Below are 13,684 nucleotides of genomic sequence, written 5' to 3' on the forward strand. Positions count from 1 at the left end.
TTTATTGCTTTCCTCACCTATACTTATACTGTAGTATGCCTGTGGGATCATCTAGATCAGAGCTGAGTCTGGTCATCATTTTCTTCCATGTGTTCATTCATTCACTCAATATCGGCAAAGTGAAACACTGCCTTGGGTGTTATCCAATTGAGTGAAGGGCTAGGGCCAAACACTGCAGGCAGGAATCTGCAGGCAGAAGGGTCAGCGGCCTGTTTGGCATCCCATGGACAGATATGTGTGGGCTTGGCATGGCTAGATACTTCAAGGGTTGTGCTCCAGAAAAGCAAACTTGCCTGCCCCCTCCTTGTGAGAACAGCCTTGCATGTAGAGGAAAACTGGTCTTCGAGCTTGGTTGCCAGAGAGAGGGCAAGGAGCCACCAAGCCCAGCAAGCTTACTACCAAGCAACCCACAGACAGCCACAGGGATGGCCCAGCAGACAATTTGTTTGTCTCACCACACTCAGTCCTCATTTAGCAGTAACCAAATACTGAATTTTTGTTTACCTTGCACTTAAGGAACTTATAGTAGGAGGTCAAATACATGTACACGAATACCACAATACAGAACGATCTATAACATGTACTATGTGAGTAGTCCAATTATTACGAATAGAGGAGTTTTTATGCCTTCTCATATTTTTGGCCTCAGGTTGAATATCACCTCCTCAGAAAAGCCTTCTCTGACTTCCAGAAGGAAGTCAATTCACTAAACGCACACTTGCTGAATTACTGATTGCTTTTGAAATTTTCATTACATGCAAGATTCACTGCAGTCATTTTGCCACAGCTGTTTTCCTCCAAGGATTTATGGGTTCAGCTCAATTGATTATCAGTTTTGCATGCATTTCATCTGAGGATGCCTAGCCCTCTTTGAGGGTAAACTTTCCATCAGAAAGGTTTTGCTGTCTTCTCTATTTTTTTAAACTGGAGCTTTGCCTCTACCCTGGCCACTCACTGACAGTGAAACCATTGCAGGGAACATTCTGAACAACCTGTTTTAGATATTTAGCAATTTTTGGTATATTCGTCATTTGGCAGACTGGTCTTTAGACAAATTTAGGCAAAATAGAACTTCCTTATCTGAGTTGGTTTCACTTTCCACCATACCCTTTCTCTATCTCCCCGCCCAGTTCACTTCCTTTCAGCACATAATAGTTGTAATTATTTCTTTGCTTTCTGGTTGAGTTTCTCCCACAGATTGTTCCTTCCTTTTGGAACAGTTGCATCCACAGCCCCTAGAATAATGATCAGCACGTTGTGACACAATATATATTTGCTGAATAAATGAATGAAAGTTTCAAGAAGGAAAGGATCTCTTTTAATTATTAACTAATTTAGTCATCCCAAACCTCAGGAGGTAGAGACTACCGTTGGCCCCACTATACAAATGAAGAACTCAAAGTCAGAAGGCCCATGAAGGAACTTGAACTCAAGCAGTGCCTATTCCAGAGTCCACACACTTTGCGCTAAACTACCTCTAGTAGCACAGAGGCACCCATGTTACAGAAAGACTTGTACAGAGATACATGGACATAAAGGAAAGAAATATACATACATAAATAGAATATTCCTAGATTGATATTTTATATAGTAACAAATCAAGAAACTTCTTAAATCCCAACAATTAGGGTATATCTAAATATATGATAAATATTATGCAGCCATTAAAAATATTGACACTGAAACATTCCTAAGAAAGAGAAATTATTTTTACTATAATGTTAAGTAAAATAGGATAAAAATTTATATATTATTCCAACTATATCAAAATACATACACTTATACATAGAGAAAAGAGATGATAACAAAATTTAACAGTAGTTATTTCAGCATTGGAATTACAGTTGATAAATACCCCAGGACAATGAAAGGTGATAATGAAGCTGGATAACATATTGATATACAGCCTAAAATGGAATGAGTGTAAACAGATGGCATATAAGAGGTTAGGTAAAATTGTAAAAACTAACCTAATTGTTAGAGTAGAATTTCTGAGTGTGGCAGAGACCACTCTGTGTTCACGCTGCCTTTTTCCTCCTGTGCACTGACAAAGCACATTTCCCAGCCTCCTTTGGACTTAGGTGAGGTCATGTGACTGTGTTCTAGCCAACAGAATGTGGAAAATGATGTGCATTGCATTAGGGAACGAAATGTAACAGCAACAAATGAGTTAATGAACAAAATCTTTTTTTCTCTAAAATAGAGGGTAGCTGGTGTTAAAACAGGATAGATGGTGTAGAACCATGTGACAGAATAACTAATGGCCTGGGGAAGTTTAAGAGAAGTCTTCAGACCTAAAGTGCCCATTTGAATTGGATCATGGAGATAAGAATTTTCCAGGCAAAGCAAACAGGAGAAAGGATTTCTAGATGGAGAGAGTATCATGTGTAAGTACATGGAGTTGTAAAAAAACAAAAAAAAACATGGCCTGTGATTCAAAGGCCAGCTTTGTGGTTTGTGGGACAGAACGGAAAGACGTAAAGCTGGAAAGAAACTTTGGGAAGGAACTTGTTTTAGGCCGCTGGTAAATGGGAACCAAAAAAAGGTAGCAGAGTAGTATGTCCAGATTTTCATTTTATTTTGGAGGAGGGGAGGTTAGAGATACTTCTAGCAACAAGGTGGGTAACAGATGAAAAGTAGAATAACAAGCTTATTTTTAAAAATTTGATTCACTGGAAACATTTGAGGGATGAGGGGGATGGGGACTGTACAGCACAGGAGACTGTGGGAGAAGTTCTATGTGGTTTTGTTCTGTTTCGTTTGTTTTTTTTTTTTTTACATCTTTATTGGAGTATAATTGCTTTACAATGGTGTGTTAGTTTCTGCTTTATAACAAAGTGAATCAGTTATACATATACATATGTTCCCATATCTCTTCCCTCTTGCGTCTCCCTCCCTCCCACCCTCCCTATCCCACCCCTCTAGGTGGCCACAAAGCACCAAGCTGATCTCCCTGTGCTATGCGGCTGCTTCCCACTAGCTATCTATTTCACATTTGGTAGTGTATATATGTCCATGCCACTCTCTCACTTTGTCACAGCTTACCCTTCCCCCTCCCCATATCCTCAACTCCATTCTCTAGTAGGTCTGTGTCTTTATTCCTGTCTTACCCCTAGGTTCTTCATGACATTTTTTTCCCTTAAATTCCATATATATGTGTTAGCATACGGTATTTGTCTTTCTCTTTCTGACTTACTTCACTCTGTATGACAGACTCTAGGTCCATCCACCTTATTACAAATAGCGCAATTTCGTTTCTTTTTATGGCTGAGTAATATTCCATTGTATATATGTGCCACACATCTTCTTTATCCATTCATCCAATGATGGACACTTAGGTTGTTTCCATCTCCAGGCTATTGTAAATAGAGCTGCAATGAACATTTTGGTACATGATTCTTTTTGAATTATGGTTTTCTCAGGGTATATGCCCAGTAGTGGGTCGTTTGTGTTTTGAGAACAGTGAAGTCCCCTTTTGAACAGATTAACTTCCAAGTGCCTGTATGATTAGAAATTTTACTCAAAACTCACCACTGCCACCTTGTGGAAGTACGGCAAAGAACCGAACTGTGTTTAAAGTCAGTATTTAACACTGGTCAGCTAGCTGAGGGGTTCCCAGCTTTTTACCCGCAAAGGGTTTTATTATCTACCCTCCCCCCAAACTGAATCTATGATTTATGAAGCTAAAAAACATCATTTATTGACAATTTTCTTTCCCATTTTTATAAATCAGATACATCTATAAATGTCAATCAGACCTTCTGATCCATGATTATCAACTAGTATTTGTATTTTGAGTTGATTTCATTCTAATCAAAAGCAGAGAAGCATCAGGTTTTCATCATTCTTATACAGTCCCTGTTAAATAAATGTACGATTTGTTAGTTGTTTTGTTTATTTTTTAATAATACAAATAGTTTGCAAAGCCTCAATACTACCTGCAAAGTGATCCAAGTCTGTGGCCTGTGTTTACAAATCATGGATCTAATCCAGTGGTTTTCAACAGGGGACGACTGTGCCCTCCAGAAGACACTGGGCAATGTCTGGAGATATTTTGGTTGTCACAACTTGGAGGGAGGGCGTTGCAACTGGCATCTACTTGGTAGAGGCTGGGGATACTGCTACAATACATCCATTCTACAATACAAAGGGCAGTCCCCACAACAAGAATTGTCTGGCCCCAAATGTCACTAGTATTGAGGTTGAAAACCCCGATCGAGTCCAATCCCTTCATTGTTATCAGCGAAGAAACTGAGACCCAGAATGGTCACATGACTTTTCAAATTAGGCAATACATTCAAGGGTTCCAGAAATAGAACATATAAAAAGGCATACAGGACTTGAACAGACGTTTCTCCAAAGATATACAAGTGGCCAATAAGCACATGAAAAGTTGCTCCACATCATTAGTCATTAGGGAAATACAAATCAAACCCACAATGAGACGGCTTATTATTATTAGGATTACTAGGACGACTATGATAATATTTTTTAATGGTAAATAAGTGTTGGTGAGAACGTGGGGAAATTAGAAATCTCATACATTGCTAGTGGGAATGTAAAATGGTGCAGGCATTGTGGAAAGTAGTTTGGTAGCTCCTCAAAAAGTCAAGTACAGAATTACTGTATGACCCAACAATTCCACTCTTATATTGGAAGGATCAATCCGTGATAGCGTAAACATCCTCCACCTTCTGCTATAAGTGCAGTATAAAGACTGTAGCGGGCCTCTGCTCACAACGCAAAAGAAACAGATGGAGCGGGAGCCCACCACACCATGTTCTAGACTCCATGTAACCTCATCTGAAATATATTCTGTACTTGACTTACTTCGGTGCGTTTCACGTCCCTTAGCCTATCTAGTCTTGCTTCTCCCACTTCCCCTGAAGTGGGTTGACATGAGCATTGAGCATTACAGAACAGAGAGAAGGGGACCGTGTCAGAGGAGACCTCCCAGCACAGATTCTGTGGGAAAGTGAGGAGGAAACCCGAGAGCCCCAAATTCGTTCTCCCAGGTGTACGAGGACAAAGGAAGCCCCCACTAGCCAAGTTGGCAAGACATCACGTCCACTCTACAGGGTACACAGTGCACCCTTGAGGTAGGTGAGCAAACGAGAAACCAGAGCCGCCTCACGGCATTTGCAGCCTCGCAGGTATCCTCCCGTTGGCTTGGAGCAGCCGGTTTCCCAGAGGCCCGCGCACTGCCATGGAGGCGCGCACCCACTCGGCGCAGCTGGTTGCCAGGAGACATGCCCAGCCACCTCCTCCAATCAGCACGCACCTCTTTGCGTCCAATCACAGAAGCCAGAAGAGAGGTAGTCGGAGGTGAAAGGTCACGCTGCTATTTGGCGGCCATTTCTCTGGAAGCTACGCGGCTGGGGACCCTGCTGTGGCTACTCCAGTCACGAGGGTCGGACGACAGCTGGGTCGGCGGCGAGTAGCCTGCAGCATTTGCCCACTACTGCAGCAGTAGTCGCGATGGTAAGGAGAAAGAGAGCGGCCAGCGTCCCGTGAGAGAGAGAGGGCGGGTGACCAGCCTTGCCGGGCCTGGTGGTTGGTTCGCGCGTTTCCCATTCATCCGCGTGAGGCGCGGCGCGCCGGGTGGCCAGCCCCTTTCTCCCTGCTCTGGGTGTCTGAGGCGCGCCCTCCTTCCGAAGCGCTCCCCTCCCCAGGAGTGCCCCTGCCCCCTTCCCCGTCTTCGTTTTGTATCCGAGCCTGAGGTGTCCTTGCTGCCTGGGGCCACAGGGCTGGGGTAAAAATGCAGCGGTTTTTCACGTCCCACTTATCACACTCCACAATCCGCTTTCGTCCCGTGAGGTTGGGGGGCCCTGCAGCCCTTTGGAATACAGAGCCCAGGCTTTGAGCATTCTCCTGTTCGTTTAGCAAAGCTTTACTGAGCGCCTGCCGCCTGCCAGGGCCAGGTAACGTTCTAGGTGCTAGGAATATAGGATAAAAAGTACTGATGCGGACCCTGCTCTAGGTTAGCTCAGACATTAATCAAACAACGATAAATACATAATTTCGAATAACGTTAACTACTAAGAAGGGAGCAAACGGTGCTGTGATGGGGGCGCCGAGGTACGTTAGAAGAGTGGTTACAGGTGGCATCCGTTGGAGGAGGGATTGAACCTGAAATCTAAGAGATGTGGAATGCAGCCCCGTGAAGAGCAGGAGGAAGCGTGTGTACCTCAAGCTCAGGGAACAGGAGCACAGGCTGTGAGGCCGGAAGGAACACCTGACTAGCTGGAGGAATTGAGAAAGCCACAGCCGCCTGCAGGGATAGTGGTCATGAGATGGGGTCGGGCAAGACCTCTTAGGCCGTTTTAGGAGGTCTGGGTTCCACTCCAAGTGCAGTTGGAAGCCATCGAAGCATTTTAAGCAGAGACATGGTATGATAAAAATAATACTTGCCATGTGGCTAATAAGTTGGAGAAAGATGAGTGAAAACTGGAGACCCATTTGAGATCACTGTGAATGTGCTTATTCTAGAGGCTTTAGTAGCCAAGGTTATTGGTTTTCTTTCTTTGGCCGATGAGTGAGCAGATGAGGAAAGGAAGAAAAGTCTGAATTCACTGGGGGTACTACCGGTTAGCTGAATAAACAAACATTAAGTGATTGCCCATATGTAGGAGGCACTGCAAAGTCAAAGAAGACCCAGTCCTAGCTCCTGGAATTCAGTTGAAGATCGTGGAGCATGATCTGTCCCTGCCTCCTCCTGTAGCCTCATACAAAACTAATTTGTGTGTCCCTGAGATCCCTTGTTCATTCACTCTTCCCTCCTTTTACATAGGTACCCCCACCCCCACCCCACCAGATCAGCCCTTTTCCCTCTGGAAATACCTCTCATCCTTTAAAACAGAGGCATTACTTATTTCAGGCAACTCTTCCTTTTCTTTTAACCTGGATTGTTTGATTGTTTGGTACCCTTGTACATAGCATATCTCCTCTTACTACATTGCAAAATAATTGTCTATTTGCATGTGTTTTGGCCCTCCCCCCTCCCACTGTGGGCCTGAGGACAGGGACTGTTATCTGCTTTTTTTTCTTCTTTTTTCTGCCTTTACCTTTGTTTCTTTATGGCCTTGGAACAGTGAGTGATGCATATTAGGTGTTCAGTGTTTCTTAAGTGAACAATGAATACTTCTACAAGTCTTGATGGATTGAAGGTGAAATTGGCTAACTGGGTATTTAAGTTTCTCTGATGCTCTTCAACAAAAGTGAAAATTATGTAATAATGTGAGAGGGAAACAAGAGTTTTGCTTCATTTGGATACTATAAAATATTGGTGATTTGATAGAGAAGAGAGTAGGTAATGGAAGCCAAACTAAGGAAAAATAATCAATTGGGTTCTTTTTTTGTTCTTTGTGCAGAGTTTGCCCCTCAATCCCAAACCTTTCCTCAATGGATTAACAGGAAAGCCAGTAATGGTGAAGCTTAAGTGGGGAATGGAGTACAAAGGCTACCTGGTGTCTGTAGATGGCTATATGAACATGCAGGTAAGCTGAAGAGTTACAAAGATCATTAAATTGTATTTATTTTTCTTCACCTGACTCCTCAAAGGTTTAGTGTGACTTACAAAGTTGTAATTAGTTTAATTGACAAACACAGAGCAAAATTCAGGAATAAAGTCAAGGCCAAGGAGGGTGTTGTAACTGTGATAACTATGTATGAGACATATTAAAGCAAAATTCAAGCACGGATTTGACTCCTAGCGGTTAAAAGTAAGAAGAGCTCAGACATTTGATTCACAATGCCATAAGACAAATACACTAGAGTTCGCAGAAAAAGCAAAACTTTTCCCAGCACTTAGCTCTGAGAGAAACTTTTCCAGTGAAATTCTTAAGTCTTTTGATGAATGCTAAATGTACAACATCAAAGTAATTTGATAAAAGCAATTTTTTTTTTTTTTTTTTTTTTTTGCGGTACGCGGGCCTCTCACTGTTGTGGCCTCTCCTGTTGCGGAGCACAGGCTCCCGACGCGCAGGCTCAGCGGCCATGGCTTATGCGCCCAGCCGCTCCGCAGCATGTGGGATCTTCCCGGACCGGGGCATGAACCCGTGTCCCCTGCATCAGCAGGCGGACTCTCAACCACTGTGCCACCAGGGAAGCCCGATAAAAGCAATTCTTGAGGGAGAAGACAGACTGACCAAAAGAATTGATGAACTGGCTACTTGTCTATTAAACTAGCTTCTGTAAATGTTTCAGCCACGTTTTGTTTTTTGTTTTTAATTAAGGTAAAATATATATAGCACAAAATTTACCACTTTAACCATTTTCAAGTGTGCAACTCAGTGGCATTAACCGCATTCACATGGTTGTGCATCCATCACCATTATCCATTTAAAGAACTTTTTCATCATCCCGAAGGGAAACTCTGTACCCATTAAACAATAACTTCCCATTCCCTTTGCCTCCTGGTAAACACTGTTCTTTTTGTCTTTATTCTAGGAACCTCATATAAGTGGAATCCTACAATATTTGTCCTTGTGTGTCTGGCTTATTTCATTCAGCATGGTGTTTTCAGGGTTCATCCATGTTGTAGCATATATCAGAATTTCATTCCTTTTTATGGTTGAAATATTCCATTGTGTGTAGCGGTCCCTCAGTATCCTTGGGGGATTGGTTCCAGGACCTGCCTGGTATACTGAAATTCACAGATGCTTGAGTCCATACTTGGCCTTCCGTATCCGTGGTTCTGCATCAGCTTGTTCATGCGATCTCAAACCTGTGTTGTTCAAGGGTCAACTCTACCTCATTTTAATCGTTCTTCTGTTGGTGAATATTTGAATTGTTTCCACCTTTTGACTGTTGTGAATAGTTCAGTGAACATAGGTGTACAAATATCAGAGTCTCTACTTTCAGTTCTTTTGAGTCTATATTCAGAAGTGGAATTGCTGTATCATACAGTAATTCTTTGTTTAATTTTTTGAGGAAGTGCCAGACTGTTTTCCACAGCAGCTGCATCATTTTACATTCCACCAACAATGTACAAGGGATCCAGTTTCTTAACATCCTCACCAACACTTGTTATTTTCTGTTGTTTTTTTTAATAGTCATCCTAATGAGTGTGAAGTGGTATCTCATTGTTTCGATTTGCATTTACTTAATGATTAGTGATGTTAAGATCTTTTTATGTGCTTATTGGTCATTTACATATCTTTGGAGAAATGCCTGTTCATGTCCTTTGTTCATTTTTAAATTGGGGTGTTTGGTTTTTTTGTTGTTTAATTCAATAGTTTTCAGCCAGGTTTTTGAAGAAAGAGTTTGAGGTTATATTTTCCTGAAGCGCAGGTATTTTTGTGACTGATTAATGGCTGATGAGTGAACTTTAAAGGGTACCTAGATAGGTGGTCAAACCAATCATGACTCCCAAGTATTCCAAACTGATAGTGCAGTAGGCAAAGTACTAATAGGAGCACTTGTAGGCCCAAAGCTGACATTTTCCTTAATTTAAGAGTTTACCACCTGAACAGACAATGCTCAGGTCCCCAAAGTTCTTATAGAGCATGGTTTTGGCCTGGAAAATTCCCTAAGCAGGAATCATTTACCAAGGCCATAGAGAAATTTGAAGACTATATCCATTGTGCTGAAAATGTTCCAGACTTAGATAGTGGTGATAATTACATAACTTTATGAATATACTAAAAACCACTGACTTGTATACTTTAAAAGAGAATTTTATAAAGAACTATATCTCATTAAAAGAAAGGGATAAAGAATACCCACCAAATACTTGGTTTTAGAAGTAATATGGCTTCCTAGTGAACCTGCCAGAGTTATGAAATGTATCTCTGAGTAACTAACCGCATTGGTGATGCTTTTGAGTTTGTTCACTCAGTGAATATTTACTGAGAGCCCCTATGTGCCTGGCACTGTGAATACACCAGTGAACAAAAACAAAAGTCCCTATCCTCAAGAAGTTTGTGTTTTAGTGATGGGAGATGGTAATATAATGTGATATGGTATCAGGTAATGATAGATGCTATGGAGAAAAAGCAGAAATGGAAGAGGGTGACAAGAGTGTACAGTATTAGATAGGATAGCCAGGGAAAGCCTCTCTGAGGAAGTAAATTTAAACAGAGACCAGAATTGAGTGAGCAACTAAAGAGAGTGTTTGGGGAAGGAGCATCCCAATCTGAAGGAACAGCAAGTTGCAAAGGCTTTGCGGCAGAAACATGCTTTTTCTTTTCAAGGCACAACAAGAAGGTGAGGGCAGAGTGAGTTACAGGAAGTATGATAGAAAGATTGGAATGGTAGTCATGGAAGACCTTTTAAGGGATTGTAAGAATTTTGGATTTTATTTAAAATGTGATAATATACAAACAGCTCATACAACTCAATATCAAAAAAACAAAACAAAACCAAACAACCCAATCAAAAAATGGGCAGAAGACCTAAATAGACATTTCTCCAAAGAAGACATACAGATGGCCAAAAGTCACATGAAAAGATGCTCAACATCACTAATTATTAGAAAAATACAAATCAAAACTACAATGAGGTATCACCTCACACTGGTCAGAATGGCCATCATCAAAAAGTCTATAAATAATAAATGCTGGAGAGGGTGTGGAGAAAAGGGAACCCTCCTACACTGTTGGTGGGAATGTAAATTGCTGGAGCCACTATGGAGAACAGTATGGGGGGAGTTCCTTAAAAAACTAAAAAATAGGGCTTCCCTGGTGGCGCAGTGGTTGAGAGTCCGCCTGCTGATGCAGGGGACACGGGTTTGTGCCCCGGTCTGGGAAGATCCCACATGCCGCGGAGCGGCTGGGCCCGTGAGCCATGGCCGCTGAGCCTGCGCGTCCGGAGCCACGGCCGCTGAGCCTGCGCGTCCGGAGCCACGGCCGCTGGGCCTGCGCGTCCAGAGCTTGTGCTCCGCAACGCGAGAGGCCACAACAGTGAGAGGCCCGCGTACCGGAAAAAAAAAAAAAAAAAACTAAAAAATAGAGTGGGCTTCCCTGGTGGTGCAGTGGTTGAGAGTACGCCTGCCGATGCAGGGGACACGGGTTCGTGCCCCGGTCCTGGAAGATCCCACATGCCGCAGAGTGGCTGGGCCCGTGAGCCATGGTCGCTGAGCCTGCGCGTCTGGAGCCTGTGCTCCGCAATGGGAGAGGCCACAACAGTGAGAGGCCCGCGTACCACAAAAACAAACAAACAAACAAAAAATAGAGTTACCATATGACCCAGCAGTCCCACTCCTGGGCATATATCTGGAGAAAACACTAATTCAAAAAGATACATGCACCCCAGTGTTCATAGCAGTACTGTTTATAATAACCAAGACATGGATGGAAGTAACCTAAGTGTCCATTGACAGATGAGTGAATAAAGAAGATGTGGTACATATGTATCACACACACACAATGGAATATTACTCAGCCATAAAAAGAATGCAGTAATGCCATTTGCAGCAACATGGATGGACCTAAAGATGATCATACTAAGTGAAGGAAGTCAGACAGAAAATGGCAAATATCATATGATATCACTTAAATGTGAAATCTAAAAAATGATACAAATGAACTTATTTATAAAACAGAAACAGACTCGGAGACAGAAAACAAACCTATGGTTACCAAAGGGGAAGGAGTGGGGGAGAGATAACAGATACACACTGCTGTGTATAAAATAGATGAACAACAAGGACCCACTGTATAAAACAGGGAACTATAACTATATTCAATATCTTATAATAACCTATAATGGAAAAGAATCTGAAAAATGGGATAACTGAATTACTTTGCTGAGCACCTGAAACTAACACAGTATTGTAAATCAGCTATAGTTCAATTTTTTTAAAGTGTGGTAGAAGGCCTTTGGAGCATTATTATAATTTAGAAACCAGTTTAAATGTTGGTGGTGAACATCTGCCGGAAATAATCACTTTAAAAAAAAATTAGTTGATGTTAATACATTATTTCTGAGAGCTATTGCATACAAAACTAATTGTTGGCAACAATTTCAGACAAAACCATATCCCCTGAGTATAAGAGATTATTTTTTGTTCTCTATAGGAGAAGGAATAATATCCAGTAGCATTATTAATTCATTAACATGTTTTAAATGCCTTACCTTATATCCTCTCTAAGACCTATTTTTCTTTCCCTTTGCCCACTTGCCTAGTTAATGAAGGAAACTTCCCTGTTTCCTTTCTATCTTGTTCATTTCTTTTGTGAGTCCCAGTAGCACTGATTGTAATTTTTTTAAATTATAAGTAAAGTTTATTATCTTCATGTAAAAGGAAAGCTAAACATTTTGATGTAAAATTAGAAATAATAGAGTTCTCTAAAGTAACTATAAAGGTCACTCTTAATTAAACCTCCTCTTAAGAACTTATTTTTTTCCTGTTTATTAGCACATAATTTTTAAAAATTCTTATTCAGTTCTTTAGTTTGGTTGTTGACTAATATAAGAGTATTTGGTATTTTAGCCATAGCTTTTGTACCCTTTGGGTTCCTCAATATGATATAATGCTATTACTCTGAGAAAAGTTAACGTCTGTTTCTTTAGACCTGAATTATTCACAGCTTATTCATAAATTGGAGACTGTCTTCCTTGACATGTTGTTTTAATGTTTAATAGAAAGAAATATTACATTATTGAGATTTAAAAAATTGTGTTGAAACGAGCTTTATTATATATCAGTTCTACATCCATCAATGTTAACTTTACTGAATGTTTATATGAAACCAAAAAGTACTACAGTAGTAATAGAAAACTAATCTTCTAATTATTGTAGGTAAATGTGAGTCATTGGTACCGAAAGTTCTCTGTTAATAAGTTCTCTCACCAATATTAGGTGTATAATACTATTTTCCTCTTGTGTGATTATACTAATATATTTTCTTTTTATTTAAAGCTTGCAAACACAGAAGAATACATAGATGGAGCATTATCTGGACATCTGGGTGAAGTTTTAATAAGGTAACAAAACATCAGTAGTTTATATAAGGAGTTACTGGTGAGCAGTAAAAATACCTGTTTAAATAAACTATTAGTGCCCCAATCTCAGAATTACTTTTTTTTAATCACTATTAATTTTAACATAACATTCTACAACTAGACTTCAAGATTCTTGAAATTGTTAAACTTGTCAAAGCAGATTTAAATATTTGGGAGTTGTTCATTCTTAAGGTTTTTCTAGTGTTGATATTAAACTTTCTAGCTCTTAACTGTACCTTTTTCAGTGGTTTTAGTTGCAAGAGCTTGGTTTTGAATTTTAGGTGGGTCTGGCTGCTATTAGGGATTCGTATTACACTTATTTTCTAGAACTAGCTTCACATCTCCAAATTCTAGTCATTATTCCCTTTGGAAGATCATAAAGATACCATTTTATAACAACTGCATGGTATAAAAATGAGTGTCATGTGCTCTTTAACAAACCAAAGGTAAAATTTTTTTTAAAAGAGAAAGAAATGATGTATTGTAATTTTAGCATTAATATTTTTGTAATGAAAAAATCTAATAAACGTCGTAATTCAGATCTTATATGGTTTCTTGTTGGAACAACAAAATGGACTGTTTTTCTGTTTACAGGTGTAATAATGTCCTTTATATCAGGGGTGTTGAAGAAGAAGAAGAAGATGGGGAAATGAGAGAATAGCATCTTTCGGGGGGAATTTTTTTTATATATATTTGTAGACAATAAAGATTTGTTTGTTTTTCAACTTGACTGTGAGCT

At 40.5% G+C, this 13,684-nt stretch overlaps 1 protein-coding gene across 1 annotated transcript; it reads left to right on the forward strand.

Annotated features, from left to right (window-relative positions):
• The first annotated feature begins 5,349 nt into the window (after positions 1 to 5,349).
• Positions 5,350 to 13,670, forward strand: SNRPF (small nuclear ribonucleoprotein polypeptide F). Its single transcript, XM_060025987.2, has 4 exons — positions 5,350 to 5,481; positions 7,371 to 7,496; positions 12,863 to 12,927; positions 13,540 to 13,670. Exons 1-4 carry the CDS (start codon positions 5,479 to 5,481, stop codon positions 13,604 to 13,606), a joined length of 261 nt encoding a protein of 86 aa, XP_059881970.2. The 5' UTR covers positions 5,350 to 5,478; the 3' UTR covers positions 13,607 to 13,670.
• Positions 13,671 to 13,684: the final 14 nt, after the last annotated feature.

This window comes from Delphinus delphis, chromosome 11 (genome assembly GCF_949987515.2).
Source record: "Delphinus delphis chromosome 11, mDelDel1.2, whole genome shotgun sequence".
Lineage (NCBI taxonomy): Eukaryota > Metazoa > Chordata > Mammalia > Artiodactyla > Delphinidae > Delphinus > Delphinus delphis.

Bases quoted from the DNA above. Each gene is read 5' to 3' on its own strand.
- SNRPF (XM_060025987.2), top strand. The intron at 7,497-12,862 runs GTAAGCTGAAGA...TTTTATTTAAAG, and splicing joins ATGGCTATATGAACATGCAG to CTTGCAAACACAGAAGAATA. The intron at 12,928-13,539 runs GTAACAAAACAT...TTCTGTTTACAG, and splicing joins CTGGGTGAAGTTTTAATAAG to GTGTAATAATGTCCTTTATA.